Source organism: Epinephelus fuscoguttatus, linkage group LG1, assembly GCF_011397635.1.
Source record: "Epinephelus fuscoguttatus linkage group LG1, E.fuscoguttatus.final_Chr_v1".
Lineage (NCBI taxonomy): Eukaryota > Metazoa > Chordata > Actinopteri > Perciformes > Serranidae > Epinephelus > Epinephelus fuscoguttatus.
In genome coordinates, this window is record NC_064752.1 from 25,463,697 (window position 1) to 25,488,804 (window position 25,108).

General features: G+C 40.1%; 1 protein-coding gene across 3 annotated transcripts in view; it reads right to left on the bottom strand.

Annotated features, from left to right (window-relative positions):
- Positions 1–6,871: 6,871 nt before the first annotated feature.
- LOC125894203 (sodium- and chloride-dependent GABA transporter 2-like) overlaps positions 6,872–25,108 on the bottom strand; it is a 43,622-nt gene continuing 25,385 nt past the window's right edge. For all 3 annotated transcript variants that reach the window (XM_049585471.1, XM_049585477.1, XM_049585462.1), the window contains 3 exons: positions 24,238–24,338; positions 17,236–17,406; positions 6,872–11,713 (listed from right to left, as the gene is read on the bottom strand). In XM_049585471.1, the coding sequence (XP_049441428.1) occupies positions 11,564–11,713; positions 17,236–17,406; positions 24,238–24,338 (422 nt within the window). In that variant the 3' untranslated portion in view covers positions 6,872–11,563. The remainder of the gene's footprint in view (positions 11,714–17,235; positions 17,407–24,237; positions 24,339–25,108) is intronic.

The window sequence follows — 25,108 nt, forward strand, 5'->3', positions numbered from 1 at the left end:
GCCATTGGAGTTAAGTAAAATTGTTTAAGCTGCACTTTATAAGCATGTTTTGTTTACTGCAATTTAACAAAGTGGAAAAGCTAAGTAAGTTCCTAGTAAAACTGAATCTGAGCAGGCTTTAAAGCTGATCAGCTGCACTATACTTTTTATTTTAATTGAGTAAAACTGTTAAAGCAGAAATGTATATTTATATTTTTCATTCAAAAAATGTGTTAAAAAAACAGCAGGATTTTATTTTTCACTTTTATATTTCTATTTTCATTCAAACAATGTGAAAAAGCAGGATCTTATACATATTTGTTTCATTCAAAAATTGTGTAAAAAGAGTTAACTGCTGTGGTGGTATGTTTTAATAAGGTTACCAATAAGTAAAAGATATTTAATAGTTGTCAATTTTTTTCATTACTGTACCGAAAAAAAACGAACCATGACTTGTGTACCGAGGTACGTACCGAACTGAGATTTTTGTGTACCATTACACCCCTAATAAATATGTTTTCGTTAGTGTATAGTCTCACTCACCAGACCTTTCTCAAAAAAAGAAAGGTCTGGCTGGGCTGACTCTCACTGTGAGATTGGAGAAAAAAACACCCCGGCTGCTTGTACTTCTTTCAACCAATCACAATCGTTCTGGGCGGTGCCACAGCAACGGTGCGCTTGCAAAAATATTGCCGGGGGGAAACAGATCAAACACCGCAAAAGTTAGCAAAGGACGTGTTGAAAACGGTTGAAAACTGCTACACAACCGGAGGTGGTAGGGCAGGACTTCAGTGGGTGGCTCGTTCCGCCCAATGAGAGGCTGATCTCTGCAGCAAACTTCCGCCCACTCAGACTAGTTAGTGTATAATCATCTGGAACTAGAATTGACGTGTTTTTGTTACCTAAGAATGCGTAATTTATTGTCTACTTACGGAGCGGGTCCTCCATGGAGTCCAATATCGTGTTTCCACAGTAGCCCAGAACGGACAAACCAAACACAAACCATTCATGTCTTTTGCGTTGGCCACTGTAGTTCTCCTACACGTTTGTTACACTTGAAAAGTTTCAATTGGTTGCAATCTGCAACCTCACTGCTAGATGTCACAAAATCATGCACATGATAGATTGTATATAAACATGACATGACAGCGCCCCAAAAGTGATGCCAAAACATCTTGATCGCCCCCTGGTGGCTGACTGCAGTATAGGGCATAAACCCCGACCCTCTATCCTAGCAGATGGGACATGGGCCAAACCAAAAATTCAAAGTACATGAATGAATCAATTTTCCTAAGATGGTTTCTGTCATTTTAGGTAGTTCTTAACTCGCTGATGTGTTTATTTGCTCATTTTTATGAAGAGTTTGGTTGTAACTAGTAACTTGATGTTTAAAAAAGGGGGGATTCAGGTCATGATTGACAGCTGTGTGCCTGTCGGTATGCTCATGATCAATGGTGCTGAACTGTTTACTTACGTGGTGCAGACAACTCCAGTCACCTCTCTGTCAGCTCCACTAAATTTGTGCTAAATTTGTACAAAATATATACTCCCATGTCTATTTTGAAAATCTTGGTGGTGCGTTTTGTGGTTGGCGTTGGGTGGTGGTGGCATGCGACTGCTGGTTACTCATTGGGAAAGGAAAGGAAGTCAACTCACTAGTTTATAAACTATTCTTGCTGACTTCTGCTAGCTAGCCAGGTGGAGGTTTTCAAATCTAAACATCAGCAAACATGGAGGAAATATGGAGAAGGTGGGCACAGCTGAATGAGCATCCTGCAAGCCATTGTACAGCTGTTGGAAATAAACTGGACGACCTCCATACCGTATAAGTTACCACTGGGATATCAGGCATTGTAATATCCTCTGATTCACTTAAAACTTGGCTAAATCCTGGACAGCACCATCCAACCAGGTGACTCTTTTTCTGTGTGCTGATCTGACAGGGCAGAGGAATCTGGTGAGATAAGGAGCAGAGCTGGTGTAATGGTGGAAATGAGAGGCGTTCCCGGTCCTAAAGTAGATCGCTGCATCCTTTCAAAATCGGCTGCAGTGCTGCTCGGGAGGTGTTCGAGAGTGGCCATGCTGTTGAGGTCGGGATGTGTGCACAGTTAAATCATTTCACAACCAAAACCACGGATTACCAGAAGTATCTGAAAACATTTACAATTATAAAGCAGCAGCCAACAATGTAAGACGATGTGAAAAAGAACTAAATTACAGTGCACAAGTTAAAGGAGCTGATGGGATCACATTTCTCTCTTCCATGTGACAAATAAATGACTGATTGATTGATTGCGATTAGTTGGACGGCGAACGGGTGGAAGCTCTATACCGGGGGAGATTATTACTGCTCAGACTCTGGCTCTAAATGACAGTTCCAGGATATTTGGGCTTTTTTTTTTTTTTTGTACAGTGGGGGTGAGTGGAGATGTGTCATTCAGCTTTATATATAGTCTGTTGTACACACTGGACCTTTAAACAATCGCTCATCAGAATTGATAAAGATCACCATTTGTCACTTGACCTATTGGTTATTTATCGAATATTTGACTTATGGATTAAGCTCTAATTTACTTACAGGTCCAGTGTGTAGGATTGTGTGTCTGTGTGCCAAGCATGTAGGAGAACTACAGTGGCTGACGCAAAAAGAGAGAGCCTGTGTTAAATTTGACCATTCTGGGCTACTGTTGAAACAAGGCAGACTCCATGGAAGAGGACCTGCTCTATATGTAGATATAAAAGTCTCATTCTAAGGCAATGAAAACACAACAGTTCTTATATTCAGGTGATTATAAATCAATGACAACATAGATATGAATATGACATACCATTTCTGCCAATAGATGCCCCAAAATCCCTACACAAGGGACCGTCAAGCATGAAAATATTTCTAAACTCTGATTAAGGTGTAGTTTCAGTTGGAGCACTTTTTCTACTTAATGATCAGCCCTCAGAGGCAGCTGCTCTGCTGTTTCTGTTTATTGCTTGCATGAGATTGCTAGTTTCCCTATGGGTCTCCACTCTCAATCCAACATGGCATGTAAATATTAGATATCATAGTCTTGCGTGTTAATGTTTGATGTGTGAGAATCATTCACACGCTGACTGTAGCTGACATTATTTCATCGAAGTGTCTGCAGACAAGAGCTCACCCCTTTTATCTTTGAAGATCTGCCTAAACTATAACTGTGCACCTTTTACACAACGCAACAAGCACATCAAAATTCATATTGAAACCAGATCTTAAAGCCTCGTGGTGTTACAATATTGCAAATATAGCTCATGACCTTTTCAATGTACATACTTCCGAGATTACCATTTGTCATACTTGACAACTTTAGGGGTGCTTCAAAAGAGATGGCTGCAAAATCAGTAACCTGAGTGATGGAAGGGAAATACAATGAAAATATTGGAAATTAAATTAGAGAACTGATGTTTGTATTAAACCTAACCACAATGCAGCTGTAGGATGTGATTGTTTCTCATTGTTATGCTTGAAGTGTTATTAAAGTGTCAATATCAGTTTCATTCATTCAGATAATCTTACAGTTCATCACAGGGTTCCTGTGGATCCTCAGTAAGTCTTAAAAGGCATTGAAGTAATTAATCCAAAAATAAGGCTTTAATTGGTATTAAAATGTCCTCCTCAAATAAACAATGAAGCAACTGTCTTTCTTACTGTCAGCTTTTTACTCATCATGTAACAGACAAGGCAGACCAGTCTGGTCAGATTCATTGTAAACGATATCACCGTATTACACAAGATGTGACTAGCTTTAAAACACTTACTCCACCATCCTGTTCACTGTACTTGAATTTCTGAATCTGCACACTTGGGATGTGAAAGCAGCCCGCGGAGCATGTTGTTTTGTAACTAAATAAAAAAATCAAAGGGATTCAGCAAAGAATGTGACTCTGCTCTTGCACAAACACAGGCAGTACTTTATTTTCTCAGCCTTTCATAACCTGTCAAATCCTTAGTCATCAGATGTGAAGCAGAGGGAGACATGGACAGAAAACAAGAGGGATTTACAGAGCGGTTGTGACTACCAATACAGGGATGAAAAACTGTGATCTGATTGTATAAACTTTATAATAATGCGTTTGGCAATTAATTACATTTAAGATACTGTATGTTTTGCATGCTTAAAGTGGAGCTACACCCATTTGCAAAATTCATGTTATTCCTAAGATAGTCGTAATTATTGAAAACATGAACAACTCTCTTCCAAATCTGAAAGCTAGACTGCTAAAAGTCAAACTTGTTATGTCATCAAGTATAAAGTCTGGAGCTGCTTCATAGACATTGAATTGGATAAGATGTTTTGGATGACACTGAGAGCACCCAGGGGAATGTTCGGAGTATAGGGGTACATTTTCTGTTTTAGAATTGAAAACACTGCAATAAAATAAAGCTCATTTAGGTATGTATATTAAAAAAATAAATGAATGCGTGTGCATCCAAAAAATCAGGCTCCCATTTATTGTCTATGAAGCAGCTCCAGACTTTATAATTTTGATTAAACTTTCCTACGTGACAAAATATTGGACTTCTGAATTTCTGCGGTGTTCTCCTTTAAGAGTTGTAGTAAAACAAATAAAACAATCTTATAATTGTGCCTCGATAAATCATAAAACTCTGCTCTTAACAGTTTACTAACTTTTTTATTTCTCTAGTTATTAAGTCAGTGAAAGAGTTTAAAAAGTTTGCATGCAGGATCTGACACTATGCTGCACTTTTTTTTAAAGTGGAGGTCTGGGTAGCATGCTAAACTGAAAGAATAATAAACAGACTCACCACCGCCATTCTTGTAGCAAAGATATGGAAATCTCCACACATTTCCAAGTCCAATAATAGCACCAGCCACAGACAGGATGAACTCCTTTTTACTGCCCCATTCTCCACGCTCCTTGGTTGCTTTTGAAGCTGCCTTAGGAGGGACATGGCACAGCCTGCACAGAGAGCCTGCCATACCGCTGAGGGAGAAATGGTCTAATGGCAAGAGCGGCATAGATCCATGTCAGATAGACTGGTAGGGGATTGTCTGATGCAGATTTGTGTCAGGCTAAATAATAGACAGATGGTGATGTATTTAGCCACAAGGGGGACCTCTAGATGTGTGCCAAAAGTTTTCAGCTTACAAAACCTCCATGCTCCTCAGGCGAAAAACAAGGATGGTTATATATTCTGTGTGACCAATTTCCTTTGGGCATGGTACTGAAGGCTTTGAATACAGGACTCTTGCACGTGATATGAATGACTGACAACAGCTGCAAGAGCTGTAGAACACTAATAAGTTTACTGGAGACAAGACTCATTTTTTACACAGTCAGGAATAGTGATTAGCCTGTCAACCTCAACTCAAGTCTCAGTGTAAATAAATTAAAATTTATATAGTTTTCTGTGGAAAATCATGACAAGAATTTTGGATAATTACCCTTCAGCTGAGCCGGTGTATGCTGCTTTACACCTGCTGCCCCTCTCTAAATCTAATCTTCAAGTTCAAGTGAGTTACTTTCTAGTACAGTGCTTTTTTCTAGTTAACTCATATTGATATAATGTTTATTCTAAGAGGAGAATTAATACGCATTCCTATATGTTAAATGCATGTTAGAGCTTGAGAGGAGGAAGACACATCAAGATTGCTTTAAGACTGTGAGTGTTTGCAGAAACATATCCCATAATCCAGACAAACAAGTTAGGTTCCAAACTGACATATACATCAACCTTTATCCTTTATCCTGCAAGTGGTTCCCAGAATAACCTGGCATTCATCTTATTGCATTGCCTGAGGCAAAAACAATTTTATCCTTCTGAGGTATTCATTAAATTTATAGCAATATAAAGTGTGATGTGTAATTATAACACATGCCAAGACATTTGAAAAACAACTGTCATACAGGTGTGAAATATGTGCCGTGCACAGCCATGAAAATCAAGAAGATGTTTTTCCAGATATAATTATAAGTAATAAGTACGTACAGGTGGTAAAATTGCTCTGACCTAAGGCAGTTGCCCTTCTGCAAAACACAGTTCTGTCCTTCCACATTCCCACCACTGTGTCTGTGCAGCTCAGTATTTTAAGGTCACAGCAGGAGGTACGTTTGGTCTGTCGGCTCTAGTGCAAAGTGATACCACCACCAGCAGGCGTTGTATCTTGTTGGTTGCCAGAGTGGGTTTTTAGCTTTTACTATTTCCAGCCAAATGTCTTTGATATACTTAATTACTGGTGGAAGAATTATTTAGATCTTTGAATGGAGAAAAAATTCCCATAATTTAACAGCTGTTAGATAAATGTAATGAAGTGAAAAGTGCTGTATTTTCCCATATATAGTGCTTGAGTAAGTGTACTCAGTTACTGCCACTGTCAATTACGTTATAATTTCAGATCCCTATCGGTTTGCAGTAGAGACCTGTCACGAAGTATAAGCCAGTGATTCGGGCTACGGGATATATCACGCCCATGACAGGGTGTCAGGTGGCTCACAGACCATTTTCCGATAAGTTGATTAACACTGGGATTTTTTTGTCTGAAGGTGCCAGAGTGCATTTAAAAACAGCATCAAAATAGAGCTTGATTATCAAAAGCAAATAAGTGCCACTGGAGGATCCCTTGGAACCCCCCAGCAGAGATCTGTGCTTATTGTTTATATGTTAACTTTTAATATTTGTTTCCTAACTTCACCCTGGCCTCCTGTTATTTTGCAAAAGTAGGCCTTGGGCAAAGCAAGTTGAGTATTCCTAGAAAAGCTCTTTGTAGCGATGCTATATGTAACAGGAGAAGAATCACAAGACCGAGAGACAGTTCAGATATCTTCAGGCTCATTCTATACTCAGTGATGGAAAATTCAGCAAAACTAAATATAGAGCACACAAATACAGTGCAGTGAATTTAAAATCAGTATAATATGAAACAAAATTTATTGATTTCTCATAACATGGATATGATTTGACAAAAAAGTATTACATTGCTTTTACAAAGTCCACATAAAGTCACCTGACAAAATGCACAATTTCTTTGTGATTTACTTAAGGTAGGAATAAATGTTATAACTAAAATAATGGCTGTCAACAAAAGACAGAAATACTAGAAGGGGGGAAAAAGCAGACCTGAAAGAGATCCTTTAATATTAAAAGGGAAACTTTAATATTAGAGATCCTCTAATATTAAAGTTAATATTAGAGGATCTCCAATACTGAAGTCCCCCCCTCCCCCAGTGTTTCCAAGTGGTATTATTGTTGGCGCTGCTGTCGTAAAAACAACCAGATATCTTTCTGTTTTCCTCAGAGTAGAGCAAACAATCACACTAATATCTGGGTTTCAGTGATAAATATCAACACACTCACCTTTACGCATTTACACACAGCAGTAAACAAAGGCAGTTTAGGTGAATGGTGTGAGAGTAAAAATAACCCATCGTCTTTATATCAACCAAAACAAACGACACTGAAACCAAACCTCATGTTGTCAGTGACATCACTTAGGTGAGAAAACATAAGTTACTATGAAAGTGAAGTTAAAAAAAACACTGTAATGCAATAGACAGACATACTTGTGTTGTAGGCTCTTTAACATACACTGATACTCTTTGGTAACTGGGGATAGTTACCGGGTAGGTAGTGGTATGGACGCATTTCCTTTGTGCCCTACATCAACCCTTCATTTTCCAGGGAGATGGTACTCAATGGCAGAGTTGCACAGTGAAAGTGAGGCTTGTAAGAAACCAGTTTAAATGCACATGATGTCATTATTGTATAGCCATTACACAGTGCAATCAACATTTACTTCAAAATGATAAGCAAAAAAAGGCAAAAATCATTTCTATTGCTACCTAAACTCATGACATCGTGACATCATGTGACCTTGGCCAGGGGACATGCCCAACTCTCCATGGAAGCCAGCTTGCAAGTGCATCTATTGCATTTATTTCACTGATTAGGGTAAAACATGGTTACAAAATTTTAAACTTCAGAAATTTTCAGTAATCAGCTGTCACAGATCTCATCATTAGGGACTGTAAGCAGAGATGGTTAAAGGAATGGCTACAGTGTTTGAGACAAAAAAGTTCCACTTTGCACAGTTATATCTTCACGTTGTAGTCCAACTGTCTAATATGCTGGTTTTCCATACACAGCAATTGCTAAAATGTTGCTTGATGCCTGAAGCTGTTCCTTCAACCATCTCTGCTTTAAGTACTAAAACAGGTACAGTGGAGTCCAAAGGTCTGAATCGACTACCAAAACTTATGTGTGTATGATGCTGAAATGTAGTTGAATATCTTGTTTGCACAACATCAACTGGAGACTCCAATGATACAAGTGGTACATTTCCTGTAGGCAGAGCTTCAGGCTTTAGAGATATTTCCCCATTTTGAAATTGTGATTTGAAGTTGTTGTTTTTTTGATGATAAATTCATCGGTCTTCATCACAGAAACTCTGTGGTCTGAGAATGTGATGATACTAAAGAGTTATGGCCAATGGCTGTAAACACTTCAACTTCATTTATGAGATTTTTCTTCTGTTAGGTTGAAAGGGCAGTTGTTCCAAGTACTAAAGTACCCTTGAGCCTCAGCAGCTGTTGCTATGGAAAAGAATCCAGACAGGGGGTTGAAACAGAAGTGTAATGCTGTGTTCACACTACGAGAGATACGACAACAGGTTACAAGTCATTTTCACTGAAAGCCGCTGACATGAAGCTACAAACTGACGCCTCAGACTTGCGGCTGCAGACTGGCGTGACGCGCTACAAATTAAAGTTGAGCAGGCCTTAACTTTTTTCAGTGCTCCACTGACACGGTGAAGCCTTAGTCAATCATCAGTCAATTATGACGTAACAATGTTAATGTTGAGCACTTGAACACTTCAACGGCAACTGAGCGATTATGTAGCTGAATTTATCCAAAATCTGAAAGAGCAACCCGGTCTCACTCTGAAGTCGTCCAAATCCAGCACTTGGGCAGTGACTTGTGGCATCAGACACTGACGAAAAAGTCGCCATTGGCATGATACATGGACGATTGCCGCAGGTTAACGGCACTGGGTGGCGTCAGGGGGAAATGCAGCGGGACAAGAGCGAAAGTTAATGTGCGGCTTTTACCCAGGAGCACGGTGTCCATGTCCTGTATATTCTAAAGTCAAACCCTGTTATTTTATCCTAAACCCAACCACGTGCGTTAGTTGTTGGAGGAAAAAAAACATCAATTCGTGTTGTTGTACCAATGTAGTGCGTTTATTTTGAAATAGACTATGTAAATGGTCAATTTCCTGTGAAAATGGAAGTGTATTTTGAAAGAAGACAATGCATGTAACAGGCAGAACTTGACACGGTGTCCCAGAACGTCAACAACCAGCGCAACCAGGGTACCTGGACGTGGAAGGTCAATGACCAAACGTCAATATGTGACAAAATCTGAGTGAGGATGTGTTGGAAAAAGAAGTGGGTTAAATCGCTATTAGCGTCACTAGCAACAGAATTTTGTGCTCATGGACGTATTATTAGATCTAGATACTAGACTCCAAGATGACACTAGCTCAGTCCAAAGGGAATTGCTGGCTTTGCTCATAGAAGACCCCCAGGAAGTTTGCCGGGCTTTGAAGCCAGTTTTCATAGTGGCCATGAGGCCCAAAAAGACTTTTTCCAGATTGTCATGGCAAAAGAGACATCTGTAAATCAGTGGATGTCTTTTCTGAGCATCACAACCCCCACAAAATGACTTGTTTCACAATTTGATCACATTTGGTCTGGTAACATTTGGAGGGATTAAAATAGCTGCATGATTGAAACATTACATCCTCATTCAAGTTAGCAGAGCGCTAAACTTGAAGTAGCGCCTGCATCATCTCATCTGAGTTATTACATACAGGGCACTGGCACATTTTTTAGCTTCATGTGCCACTGAGCAACTTTCATAAAAATGAACAGGGCTCAGCCTTCAATGCTGTATCCTGTTCTCTTTACACATCCATGGCATGTAAGCCAAAAAACTTTCTAGCTTCTGGGTTTACTTCCACAGGTGTGTGGCCCACTGAATATGTACCGTAGTGTTTCTCCTCCACTTTACATTGTAATGACGTCACAGATTTTTAAACTGCTTTTCTTTACATAAACATAATACGTCCATGGACCAAAAATTCATAATAGAAAGAGTCATGATTGAGTTGTTTTCAATTCAAAGTGTCCCATTTACAATGGTGGTCCGTGGGGGAAATAGTTTTTGGGCCACAGGCAATTATTTTGCTCCAAATCCGTGAGAGGCCACTGGAAAAAATGGTGGTGCCGTATCCAGTTCTCTAATTCATTCATGGTGGCTGTTTCTTCCTGCAAGGGTCTCCTGGAGTTGTAGTAGACTTTTCTTCAGATTTTTTCATGAACACACTCTTTTATTTTGACCTTTTAAGCTTTACTGTTTAGACTGGATTTCTGCACTAATTCAAATAAGAGAGTCTCATGCCTACTGAGATTAAAAGGGGGGGGGGGGTTGGCAGTCACTTAACATTTTCTCTGTAGAAACCTTTTACTTCTGGAACCCTGGAAATTGCATTAGTCTCACTTTGCTTCTCCATACATTTAAACTTGGCAGTCACATTACTAAGCAGAGCAGTCATTCACCATTAAGCAACAACGTCAGTGCCTTATCAGAACTTAGAGGTTGCAAAAACAGTATCACCACTCTTAAGCCTGCTGTGTTAATTTAAGGAGAATATCTGTACAATCTGCACAATGAATCCACTCAAACATTTCTCCATATGATAAACCGTGAAGTGTAAATAAAAGACATCGTTCAGTGAGATGTGATGAGTGTGGTGGGCTTACACTCTGAAGCAAAATGCAGACTAAAGCAGTGTGTTTCTTGGTGGCAGACGCAGGCTTATGGTCCCCACTGAATTCTAATTAGTGGTAGATTATAAATGAAAAAAAAATATAGATATCTAAAGCCCGATGATACAGATAATAATATAGGCTAATATGTAAGGCTAGTTTGTTTTATGTCAACAGTTGTCGGGGGGTGGGATCGCCAGAAAATATGTGGCGACAGTGCATGTTAGTGGGCAGTGATAATCATAGATCGCACATAGATAGCTTATAGAGCCAGATAATACAGATAATAATATAATATATAAGGCACCCCATTTCAAATGTGTTTACGTGAGTGTGCGTGTTTGGGTTTGTTGTTTTTTTTTTGTTTGTTTTTTTTGTCATTTGTTGAGGGGTGGGATTGCCTTGGTGACAGTGCATGTTCGTGGGCAGTGACAATCAAGGTTTACAACTTCTGATCTCAATGGCATACTAAAACATGAAAACAACGACTTAATCAGACACATTAAAGGTTTGCTTTAACTGAACATAGCTTTTAAAAACTTCTCCATGCTATACATTACAATGTAGGTCTACAGACATTTAAGGTGACACAAGACTTAATGCTTCTTGTGCAGGTTGCAGACCTGGTATGGTAATACAGCAGAGCTAGAAGCCTTCAGAATTTGTTTTTCATCATAATTTTCTTAAAAATGAGTAGCATGTAAAACCTGGAGCTTAAAATCAAAATATCACATTTAAAACATTATCAAAATTGTTCAGTTTCTTATACTTGCATCTCCATCTCAGCTCCACCACTTGCTTTGTATTCATTGGCGGCAGGAGTAAGAGTGTTGTCTGGGTTCAAAGGGCACTGCTCAGGTTGCTTCGCTGTGCCGTGCGTCTTGATTTCAGGGCGGCAAAGCTGCCTGATGTTCTGTAGAAACAGTTGAGTTCACATTAGACAAAAAAGGCTGACCTGCAGTGAGGAGGGTTTGTAAAACTGGTCAGCGGAACACACAAAGAAAATACAAAATAGAAGCTGCATTAAAGAACACTTCACCTGCAAAATGACCACTTGTAGGTGAATTACTCACCACGTGTTACCTTGAACACATTCCTCCACAGTGAACAGAGAATCCAAAGTAGGCCACTGAGTACTGAGCACATAACTGGATAGCTAAGACTTGGTTATACTTTTGTGAGAGTGCGAAAACAGATGTTTTGATGCAGTTTTGCTGCTGTTAAACTCTGACCAGGTGTATTTCAATTCATGAAGAGTGTTTGCTTTTTTTGGATTGTCTGTTCACCATGGATGCACGCCTTCCTTTAAGGTTTCCTGTGTGTTCCTATTCATTAAAGTTTACGTAATTATTTTGTAATCCACTGCTCCAGACTGTTATGAAATCTGGTATGTAATCCCCCGCCCCCCACCCACCCCCCATCCCCCCCAACCCCACCCCACCCCACCCCCACCCCCCTGCCCCCCCCTTCTCTTGGATGCTTCTCTGACTTTTTTTCTCGAAGAGTCCAACCAGTGGTAAGTTTTTGGCAGTCCTCACTTGTTTGGGCTCCAACAGCATATTTGGATTATTAGTAATGTACCAGGAATTTGCCATTGCTTTTATCTGACAGATGTGTGGCAGACCAATGTGTTGCTGGACTGTGATGCCTTGAGGTTTTGGTAAGTGTTGAGTCAGGTTCAATTTTGTGTCAGTGCTGCTGCTGTGCCAGTGCAGTCACACTATAAAAGCAGATTAGAGACATAAATATAACAACATAACACAAGTTTCAATGTTAAGTATTCAGTGGCTATTAAAATTCAAGTATTTATGTCTCCTATTTCCTGACATGTCACACTGAAATGAATAAAGACACTGCAGTTTTTGACTAGGGATGCACCAAAATGAAAATTTGTGGCCAAAGCCAAAGCCAAATATTATTAAACGCTTGGCAGAATACCGAGTACCAAATACCAAATATCATTGTTTAGTTTTTCATTAGTTTTTGCACATGAACCCCCTCCAGATTAGTGTTGTCATGGTACCAAAATTGGGACCCACTGTGCGATACCAATGAAAATATCATGGTTCTGAGTAGTATCACGATACCACAGCAAAAATGAGGCAGATGTGCCTTTTGTCATTTATAAAAAAGATAAATCACCTTTCTATAATACATCAATGATATTTCAATGGAATACTGTAAATTACTTACTGACTTATTCATACTTCAAAAACAGCATCAATAAGTGATTAACATAGGGGGGATCAAAATAAAATAAATAAATATAATAAGAATCAACCAGCCACCCTGCTCCCCTGACAAGTCCCTTCATAAGTAAAGAATAGTCCCTAAAGTGCGGTGAGGTTTGTGGGCCGTGAACGGCTCGTTTCTCCTCTGACATGTCACATACCTGTGTTTGGCTGGCTCGGCTGTTCAGGTACTTCTGGGCAGTCATGACGCCAAGAAGAGGATATTATTGGAGCCAACTTCTCCGTTGCCAGTAACGTTAAGCCGATTTGACAGGAATACATACTGTCTGTGTCTGTGACTCCCATTCAACCCACAACCGATGGGATTCGCCTTTCGTTTCTGCTGATGGTTGAAATCTGTAGGCTGCTCGCATAGCGTGCTGAATGATTTAAGCCTATTTTGCTCGCTCAAAACTATTTTTAGTCGCAAATGCGAGTGCGGTGATGGACGGATCGCCACACTGCCGACAATTTATTCCGCCCGTCACGGCACGCCGTTTGATTGCGTTTATCAAAACACGCCGCTATTATTCGGCCATGCTTTTAACTTATTCCACCGAATACCGAATGCGTGGTTTTTTTGCAATATTCGGCCGAATATATTCGGTTATCGAATATTCGGTGCATCCCTACTTTTGACACTGTGAAAATCCTTTAAATGTGCCTGAAACGAAACTATAGTATTATTGCCTAGATTTGTGCTGTCGAAGTGTATATTTTTTATTTATTAACTCGAAATTGTTTTAAAGGTTCAGTGTGAAAGATTAAAGGGATTTAGTGGCATCCAGTAGTGAGGATTTCAGATTGCGACCAGCTAAAACGTCTGGTTAGAATTTCTTCAGCTTTCATTGTTCAGGAGGTTTTTACTGGGAGCTGAATTATCAGCAGAGGTCTCTTCATCTCCAAAACAAACTGAATAAAGCAGTTTCAGAGAGAATGCTCGAGGGATGACATTTTTCTGTAGGCCGACATGGAAGTTAGCATCGCCGTGGTTCCCATGTCAGAAAGCTTGTGGGATTTTTACATTTGTTTCTGGATTATTGCAGAAAAAAAGCTCTGTGGCAAACAAACGCTTATGATAATCTTCACAAATGAGCACCACTTGTGTGATTTTTGAAGCCTTAATGCAATCACCAACACTAAAAAGCTAATACTACAAACTACACCACAGGCACAAGACTTAAGATCCCTACCACAGTGAGACTGTAAAGCCGTGTTCAGCATGGTGACGTTGTGCAGTCTCATTTAGCCACTACTTAGCGACCGCCTTTTTTAAAGCACATAGAAGATTCAGTATTCACAAGTTGGATTCTACTGACGTATTTTATGTCATAGAACAAAACTTGAAAGTCTCTCCAGCTTGTGTTAAGCGAAGAACTTCCCATTCATAAAAACCCACTGACATCAAGACAAAAAAAACGGGAGTGCAGAAATGCTAACTCATTTCCAGGTTTTAGCACCATTCTTGGGGCACTCAAGTCGGTATTCTTTCAATGCTGTTTGTTATGTCACATGCTAATGTGAGTTCACCTTTTTTCTTTGATAAATTTGGGATCCAAATGTTCAGGAGGTTTATTTACCATGAGCCAAATTATCTGTAGAGGTGTCTTCCTCTCCAAACAAACAGACCCAGTGATTTAAACACAGTTTCACATTAAAAATCAGTATTCTTCTGGCGCTTGTCATGGAGGGACTTCTAACTAAAACGTGAATGGCCCTATCTAGAGTCAGTGCTTGGTTTGTCCAGTCTGGGCTACTGTAGAAACATGGTGCATCATAATGATCTCCATTAAGGAGGACCCACTCTCTATGTAGATACAGCTCATTTTAAAGTAATGAAAACACAATGATTCTTACTTTCAGGTGATTAAATAAGTCAGCAAGTAAATAAAATTTACCTATATAGCACTCTTCACAGACGAAGGTCATAAAGGGCAATATAGGAGAAAAAAAAAACTGAAAACACAGAAATTACCGGAGCCATGTAGTTAAAATACATAATGAAAAAGTCTTTAGAAGAATCCAAAATTCAGCAGACCATAAGGGTGCAGGCAGAGCATTCCAGAATTTAGGTGCCACAGCTTCAAAAGCTCGATTATCACGGGTCTTACGGCGAGTACTGGGGACAGAAACAAATTAATCGTGTTTGACCTAAGAGAGCAGGAATGTGATGGGAGTGTAATGCTCTGTAAGTAAGAATGAGAATTTTGAACTGGATCCAATACGCGACAGGGAGCAGGGAAAGAGAGGTTATACACCTCAGAAACTTACTTACTTACTTACTTATTATTGTGTATTCCATTTGTGTCACTAAAGCCCCCTAAATCCAACACACTGAACCTTTGACAGAGTTGAGACTATCAGGTGAGTGATCACTTAGTACAACAGCAAAAAATGAATCAGCAACTATTTTGGCATCATAAATAGTTGAGATCATTTTTCGCTCCACTCTCTCAAAAAAGATTTGTCACTTACCTCAACTTACTGATTGAGAATGATATACAGTTTCAGTGATAACAAAACAAATTGGTTATTTTATCGGTTACTTTATTAGTTCACTTGTCAGATGTAAAACAACAGGAGCCTGTTGCACTCAGACACATACAGGCACAAACAGAGCCTACATAGAGGGGCCCTGACCTCTTACGTCTAATTTTCTCACACTATTTGATGGCATTAATGCCAAGTTGAGTATCTTATGGTATTTCATCTCCTTGACATGCATGTCTGGCTGGAGGGCCTTGTTGAGAGTCACAGCTGCTCTTTTTGAAAGCCTTTATAAGTAATGTAATTAGACTCAGATGCTTGTTGCACAACCGTACTATTGCAGTTCTTGAAGTATTTAACTTCTTCTCAGTGTTGGATAGAATATTCTCGAAGTGAGTAATCAACCTTTTATTTGCTGCAATGCAGGAGTGAGCTGTTACCTCACCATGATTCTGATTTATAAAGAGAAATACAAAGTTGTTTTCTTCACTGCCTCAAAATAACCATGAAATTACTTTCATGACTTAGAAGGGCAGTACGTGGCGTTGGAAAAAGTACCGCATCAAAGTAGAGAAGGACAGTAACTTTTAAATTGATGTCAAATCCTAATCTGGGGCCTCATTTATAACCTGTGTATACGCACCAAACAGGGTCTAAATGAGGTGTGCACCACTTCTCATGCAAAAGTTGTGATCTATAAAGACAAACTTGCGAGGAGAATGTGCACACCTGTATGAAACTCTGACCCATGCATCGTTTAAATTGTGTCTCTGTAATTATGTATGGTTTAGACCATCTCAGGTCATAAACGAAGGCACATGCTCAGTTTCCAAAGGGTTAAAATATTCCTTTTTGCCACAACCATGCCGTATTTTGTTGCAAGTGAGATATGAGCACGGACACTGTAAGCACGAACCTTACACACTTATTTATAAATGAATAAGGAATAGTGAGAAATAGTTTCAAAATTTGTGAAGATGAATCTCAAAAAGTCAAGTGCCAGATATGCCATCCAAAAGCTAATTTTACTGCGACCTGCTCTCTAACAAAGTAGCTTATTGTCACATTATTTTAGATACACTGACTGAAAACTGATGTTTCCAAAAAGTCAGACTTATGTCCTCATCTTTCATCCCTTGAAGTTTCAATTATTTGTGAATATTTTTGAACAAAGCTTTGATGCCCCGAACTTGAGTGACAGCCGTCGTGCAAACCATTAGAAAACTGTCCCTAGCAATGACACCAGCCTCACAATGGAAAAAGTTAGTTTAGTTTTACATACAAAAAGTTTTCATGCACTGATCTACTATCATAATGATCAACAAACGGTTATTTACATTATCGATTAATCTGCTGGTTCATTTCTCAATCAATCGTTGGTTCTGTGCAATGTCTGAAAATAGTTAAAACACACCTTTTAATTTCCCAGAGATACAATTGACATATTTAAATGGCATGTTTTTGTCTGATAAACAGTCCAAAACCTAAAGATATTCAGTTTATTATCATAAAAGACAAAGAAACTAGCAGCTATTTAGATCAGAGGAGATGAAACCAGACAATTTTTGGTATTTTGGTTTAAAAATTACAACTTAAAAAAGTAAATTGATCATAAAAATAATTGTCAATTTGTTTTCTGTTGATTGTTTCAGCCCTAGATCACATAAGATGTCAGTAATGTTTCTGTAATACTTATCTTTCTTTACTGAGTACATACCTGCCATAGCGTCCCTTTCATCTGACTGACTTTAAAGGCGACCCACAGAGGAACCAGGAGAACACAGAACAGTCCGAGGAACCAGCCCAAAGCATAAGCCCACGTCGGGTAGACGTACGTTTTGTTAAACTTGAGAGGCTTGTATTTCACTACTGAAAAGATGAAGGTACCCTGACAGGAAAAAAACAATATTATTTTCATGAGGTAAGGTAAGGTAAAGTAAAGTAAGGTAAACTTTATTGTCCCCTAAGGAAAATTCATCTTGGGCACAGTGCTACATTTCATTGCTTCACAGGACAAGATAAAAACATCATCACAATGACAGTTCTATCACATAAAACAGACATGGACTACATTTAACAATCACAACACAGAAACATACAGAGATGTCTAAAGTGCAAGAAAAAGTGCTGAGCGCTAAAGTGCCGTGTGTTTAATGCACATTGCTCGTTACTTGTTCCAGCCTCCATTAAGCTGTTGAACAATGTTAAAAACTAGTGCAATAGAGCAACGAGCAACGTGCATTAATCATACAGTTTCAGCGAAATCAGGTGTGTTGTTTACTTTCACCTCCAGTTTGGTGATGTCTACACAGGTGTCAGTGTTCAGCAAACATTTTGTCCTTGAAGAATGTTGTGGTTATTATTATCACATGGAGGTACTCTTGATAAACACATATGAATGATTTATAGGTCTACAGTGGTACCTTTTAACTTACACTAAATAGCCAAAACTATTGGGACACCCCTGTCCACATACTTTTGTGTACTTTTGGTCCACGTAGGTTTTTCCACAGTTTTGGATATTTTAGACAAAAGTGGGTTTCTAACATTGTGGCAAAAAATAAGGGGGGAAGGCTCCTACCTGTTTCAACACAACCATCCCCTTAAAGGAAAAAGAGGTATCTTAAGAAATGGCTTTCTGAGTTATTACTGAAATAATTTGACTGGCCTCTACAGAGCCCTGAGGCTGGCTTCACACATAAAGACATATAGACTGTAGCTTTGATGTAACTGATAATAACTCTTCAGACAGACATTGACATTCATCTGCTGCACAGCACTGTCTTATCTTAAGACTAATTTACTGTGATGTCTGGGTGAATTAGGGCTGTTTTCACATTAAAAAACATGGCTGAACAAGCAACTCCATCAAACCACTAAGCTCCTGTCTCTCCAGTAGCCTTCTTTTTTTTGTACCTTAACCAGGAAGACTAGAGCCCAGATCTGAGTACACTTGACAGCAATGATTTTTTATGTGCAAACACCTTGAAGAGATCTAATCCTCAGTACAAAAAACAAACAAACATGCATTTTAATTAAAATGTTTAATTTAATTTAAAGCATGTCAGTACAAGCGGTCTCGGTCTCACGCATGGACAAGTAGTGTGCCTAAAATGCACATACATGCACATATCCAGGCATACTCAGGGTGCTACTCGTAGGTAAGGTGTTTTATATTATTAACATTTTAATGGAAATTAAAAGTGTTTGGGAGTGCTGAACATATGGCTGGATAAATGAGACTTAAATTATACTGCAAAAGTTGTGTGAGAGTTTGTCAACAGATGTTTTAATATGGTTTTGCTGTTGTTAAACTTGAACCGTAATTACTTTAATTCATGAAGAATTAGATTATTCATGAAAAACAATTTTTTTTTTCATGGATTCAAGGTAACACATGGTGAGTAAGTGATATACAAATGGTTGATTTGCTGGTGAGGTGTTCCTTTAAGCTGGGGGGTAGGTGTGGCTAACTTTTCAGTCTCAGAATAAACCTGTCTTTATTTTAATGAAACTTTCCAACTTGCTCCAGACTTCTCCGAGGCCAAAGCTGACATAACACTACATAGCAGTCTAAAAACACTTTTTGTGAAACCGGACCCTGACTATCCCATCATCAACTCTGGGAAAAACTGTGACTAAGCCAAGTCTTATTACCCAACATTAGTGTCTGACCTCACTAACGCTCACACAGCCAGGCTCCAAAATCTAGTTGAAACCCTGCCGAGACGAGTGAAGGCCGATGTGGCTGCATATTATCGCCAGTGGTTAGTCAGGTGTCCACACACTTTTGGCCATGTTATGTATGATAGTAATGCTAAGTATCATGTACATCCATTTTTACCACCAGACTTTGACTACAGAAACACTGTTGCTCTAACTTTAAACTTTTTTAAAACATTATAATCTGTGGAATTATTTTTCCAGCTCTGTCTCGTCTCCCTCTCTCCTTCATCTTGTGTGTTATTGTACGAACCAGCTCAAGCACTTGTTAGGTATCCATCTCATTCCCACCTGCTTGTTTCTGGCTCAGTGACAGACTGGGAAATGTGTTAAAAAGACAAAAAAAAGACCATATTTGTTCTGTTAAATTCCAACATATACCATACCATGTCTCAAGTTTCCCAAATTATCTACCATGAACACACAGGGAGCTATATGAGTCTCCTCCTTCCTGTCGCTTTTTACAGCTCACAGTAGGCAATATTTTTCTGTATAACACACCTGTTTTTCCCCTTTATAACAAAGAGAAGAGTCCCTATCCCTTCACACCCCTCGAAGAGCTCTCAGATGGCTACGTTCACACAACAGGGCTTAATGCTCAGTCCCGACTATGTTTACAAATCCAGTCTTTTGCTGAAACTGTTCATATTTATGTTTGAAATTACCTATATCTGATGTCTGTGCAAGCGGACCTCTGCCCTGGAACACCTCATGCAGCCAATAATGTCAAACACATGCACAATGGAACAACAACAACAACATTTGCAGAACAGGAAAAAAAAAAACGAATTGTGCACTGGTGGAAGATTCATGTTCTGAATGAAGACTAGGAAGGTCTGATGACATCACTGTGCGCAATAATTTGCCATAAGTTCTGTTTGGGAGAGTGTTTAGTGCAGTGGTTCCCAACTGATGGGTCGCAGTCCAAAAGTGGGTCACGGATCCATTCTGAATGCGCCGCAAGTGACTCACAAAGGTGTCAAGTTAGTAAAATGCACACTTTATTATGAGGTACACTGAATTTCTAGCACATTTCGAAGTGCTGTGTCCTGCTGTAGAGTGAGTGACTATTGGACAGCTGCTTGACAGAGAAAGTAAACTATCTCAATGACATGGCCAACACAAGTGTGACGTCCACTGTGTTGTTAATTGTCATGACTAAGGAGAAATATGGACCCCTTGGCTAAACCAGTTAGGAACCACTGGTTTGGTGTATTTTTCAGAGAAATGGCCCGTCAAAGCAACAGGCATTTGTTTTTGGGTTAACATGCTATCATACAAATGGGCTTTCAGTCCACTCGCTCTGTTAGCAGCTATTGCTGGTAGTTCTGTGGAGAGAGAGGTGTGGTAGTGATGGGGCCGTGATGTAGAGGGTTTCACGGAGCAACAATTCTGCCGTTTATCATAATGTCCAGGGTTGTCCAGGAAGTGTGTGACAGCTGGGCTCTATTGGCTCCTGAGGCAGCAGTACAGCTACTGCAGATTCTGTGGTTTCAACAGACAGCTCTGACACTGTATTGCAAGTCATCTGCTCCTCCGCAGTGAAAGTTAATGTAGAAAAACCATGGATGTATGAGAAAAACACACAAATTCCGACATGAACGTTCTCATGATGGTCACATGGCCAGTGATTGCATATGTGTTTGATTTAGGACCACATAGGAATATTTAGGCTTTTTGCCTTTAATTGATGGATAGTATTAAGTGTGAAAGGGGGGGACTAAGAGTTCAAATAAACACAAGAAGTTTGTGCTCTAGAGAAAGGATCAACACTCAGTGAATAACCTAAGCCCTGTGATAAGCTAATATGGCAAGGCTTAACTATACAAACCAGTGAGCAGTGATAACTAGCATGTCTTTGGGGTCATCGGGTGGGAACCTCACCAGTGTTTCGTCTAGTTGGTCCCACGACACCTCCAGGAGGCTAGACAGTGATCCCTGGCCTCCCAAAGACACTCCCCTAATGCCAGGTCTCACTGCTCCCCTCCCCGCACCAACCCAATAACCTCCTTTACCTTACTTACACATGGCTTTCTCAGCCCAAACAGCACGTCCACGTTCAACCAAACCCAGGCTCCGTACATGTGAGCTCCAGATAGAAACAGGACTGATAATACCTTTCCTAGCACATTCACCATACTCTGTTTCACACGCTACATAGCATAACTATAATATAAGCTAAAGTTAAAGGAGATAAATAAACTCACAGGATCAGCAAACACACTCACCTTGCCACATTGTCTCAAACAAAAGGGATTCAAATAGGCCACTCCCACACTTAAATACTTCCTCTTCCTGGATTTCCTCCTGAGAGGAAGTGGATCTCTCCACCTGATCTCAAGGAGTTATGTGCCCTGCTTAGTAGTTCCCCCTGCTGGCCCCCAACTGACATTACTTCTTCTTTTACAGATCCATTGGCTACATTTAATTGCTTCATCTGACATTTCCCTCACTGTCTTCCTCAAACTTTGTCCCCGCACTCCGAGTTCCCCCAGGAGCGAGACAGCTGATCTTGCTATGAATCCCCTACACCCCACTTCCACTGGACTAATCCTAGTCTTCCATCCTCACTGCTCAGCTTCTGCTCCTAAGTCTGCATATCTAAGCTTTTTTCTTTCATAGGCTTCTTCCACTGAGTCTTCCCAAGGAACTGTCAGCTCAGTGAAATAAACTATCCGTTGACTCACTGACCACAACACTAAGTCAGGCCTCTGCCTGGTACAAACTATTTCCTGGGGAACAACAAGCTTTCCCCCTAAATCGACTTGCATTTCCCAATCACAAGCACCTTCTAGGCGGCCACACCCTTGCCTCTTCACTAACTTATCTCTTCTGTGTTTCTCTCCCTCACGGACAAACTGAATTACTAAACTCTTATCCTTAACACCTTCTGAATTCACCTGTCTTCGTTTCCCTTCGATGCCTGCAGCTAAACATTTCAGCACCTGGTTATGTCGCCATGTATATCGGCCTTGTGACAAGCTAACTTTACAGCCTGACAAAATATGCTTTAAGGTTGCGATACGTGAACACATTGGGCATGATGGGTCCTCATTTACCCACAGTTTTAGGTTCTGGGGGGTTGGTAACACATCATATGTAGCCCCTACCAGGAATCTAATACGATTCTCCTCCATACTCCACAGGACCCTCCAACTAAGCTTCCTCTTCTCTACACTTTCCCAATTCAACCACTGTCCCTGTTTAGCCTGGGCCACTACCTTTACACCCCTTAACATCTCTTCCTGTCTACGTATCTGTTCTACAACCAGCTTTCTTTTATCTTTGAGACCTGCTTTATTCCATATGGTTTGCCTGAGCCAAGCCCCAGGCCTCCCCGGCCAAACTGAACATTACCTACAGTCTCTGCATGCCTAAGAGCTGCCTCTGCCTCCTGAACTGCCGATCTTGGGTTCCGCTTCCTCCCCTTAGTTGGATTTGGAACCACACTCCTAACTACCACGTCCTTACTCCCAGATAACAAGAGCTCTGTCCTGACCTTGGTACATTTAAATTCCTCTGTTAAACTAGATACTGGCAGCTGAAGTATCCCTTTTCCATACAATGCAACACTACTTAGGCACCTAGGAGCACCCAACCACTTTCTAATATAGGAGCTAACCAACCTTTCAATTCTCTCCACAACAGATATTGGAATTTCATAAATTGACAGTGGCCACATTAACCTAGGATATAGCCCAAATTGCAAACACCACAACTTCAACTTTCCTGGAAGTTCTGATTTATCTATTCTATCCAATCCTTCAGCCACATCTTTTCTAAATTTCACCACCTGTTCCTTATCATTCAACTCTACATTGTACCACCTACCTAAGCTCTTTACTGACTTTTCCCTGATTGTTGGGATTTCCTCATCATCTATGACAAACTTCCTATCACTTAACTTCCCTCTACGTATTGCTTCTAGATTTACTAGGCTTGATCTTCATGCTGGCCCACTTGAGGTTCTTATTTACCTTCTCTAGTAGCTGCTTTGTACATGGCATTGTTGTGGTCACCAGTGTCATGTCATCCATGTAAGCCCTAACTGGTGGAAAATGCAACCCGTTCTGTCGTCTCTCCCCACCTACCACCCACTTAGAAGCCCTGACGATTACTTCCATTGCCATAGTAAATGATAATGGAGAAATTGTACACCCTGCCATGATGCCTATTTCCAGCCTCTGCCAACCTGTTGTGAAACCTGCTGTACTTAGACACAACCTAATATCCTGAAAATATGCTTTCATTAAGTTAACAACTACCTGTGGCACTCTGAAGTAGTCAAACGCACTCCAAATGAGGCTATGCGGTACTGAACCAAACGCATTTGCAAGATCTAAAAATACTACATGCAGGTCCATTTTCTTAATCTTCGCTGCCTGAATCTGGTGCCAGATCATGCTAGTATGCTCTAAACACACTGAAAAACCTGGTATTCCTGCCTTCTGCACCATGGTATCTATTAAGCTATTCCTTTCTAAGTAACTAGCTAATCTCTGTGCAACTACACTAAAGAGAAGAGAAGGTATTACACATAGCAAAGGGCTGTACACTGGAATCAAACTCACTGGTGCTACAGCAGGGTCATGGCCTTTGACCCCTGCTCTACCCACTGAGCTACTGGGTGCCCTCAAAAATCATTGTGGGGCGTCAGTGGCTTAGTGGTAGAGCAGGCGCCCCATGTACAAGGCTGCCGCAGGGGCCCGGGTTCAACTCTAGCCTGTGGCCATTTCCTGCATGTCACTCCCCCTCTCTCTCCCCCTTTCACACTTGCTTGTCTGTCCATTAAAGGCTAAAATGCCCCAAAAAATATCTTTAAAAAAAAAAAACATCATTGTTTGGAGTTAATGTCCAAAAGAAGTTAGCCACAACTGTTGTAATTTTCCTGTGTTTCTCACAGAGAAGACTCATTTGCTTTGTCACCTATATTATGCACAAATAAATTAAACTACATATCTTTCTTTTATGATGGAAACAAATGAGTTTCACTCACCATGCAAACAGCGGGGGTAACGTAAAGCCAGCAATATTTCATTATTGGCCACGGACGATACCCTATCATGTCTTCAATGTTGTCATAGAGACGATCTGCACCTGGTAATCAAAAGGAAAAAAGATAAGCTGTTTTAACTTTCTGCAGATATGAAAAAGTGTTCTGCAAAGTCACCCAAAACATAGACAAATACATGATGTGATTTTGTGGGACATGCAGATAACTCCTGTGCATTGACTCTACTTACTACTTTAAGAAGGCATCAGTTAATAACACCACTTTACCTTATTAACATTATTTCAATATTACCCCAAACCTTTCCGAGGCAGCATTTAAATCCCTGTTGACAGAGGGGCAGTGTGAAGGACGTGTTTTTACAGAGTGAACGCATCAAGCTCTTTTAGATCTTTTGTTCACGTTGAAAGAAAGAATGTCAAAGAGATCAAGCGCCCCTCTCGAGAGATCAAGTCGAGATCAGTCCATCAAGCTTAAATAAGCTAAATGGGAGTGAAAGCTGAATGTAAAAGAGAGAATAGGAATTCAAGTGTGGACAAAATATCTGCTGACAAAGTACAACAGGACTGAGGTGTTAGGTAAAAGAAGTGCAGGCCATGTTATAAAGGCACAGATGCACTGATGCACAGATGTTTTTTCATACCTAAAATGTGGTTTGTTTGCCAACATTTTGTTCAGAGCAGCGCCAGTTCAGAAAGACTGGCCATTCTGCTACAGCTGAGACCTGACTCAATGGGGTGATTGTTTAGACATTCAAAAACAGTGATAAATTTAATTTTAAGCCCCAAACCATCATATTTTCTGCAAATTAATTTGGATGTTTGAGACAGACACTGGTATCAAAGAGTTTTAAAAA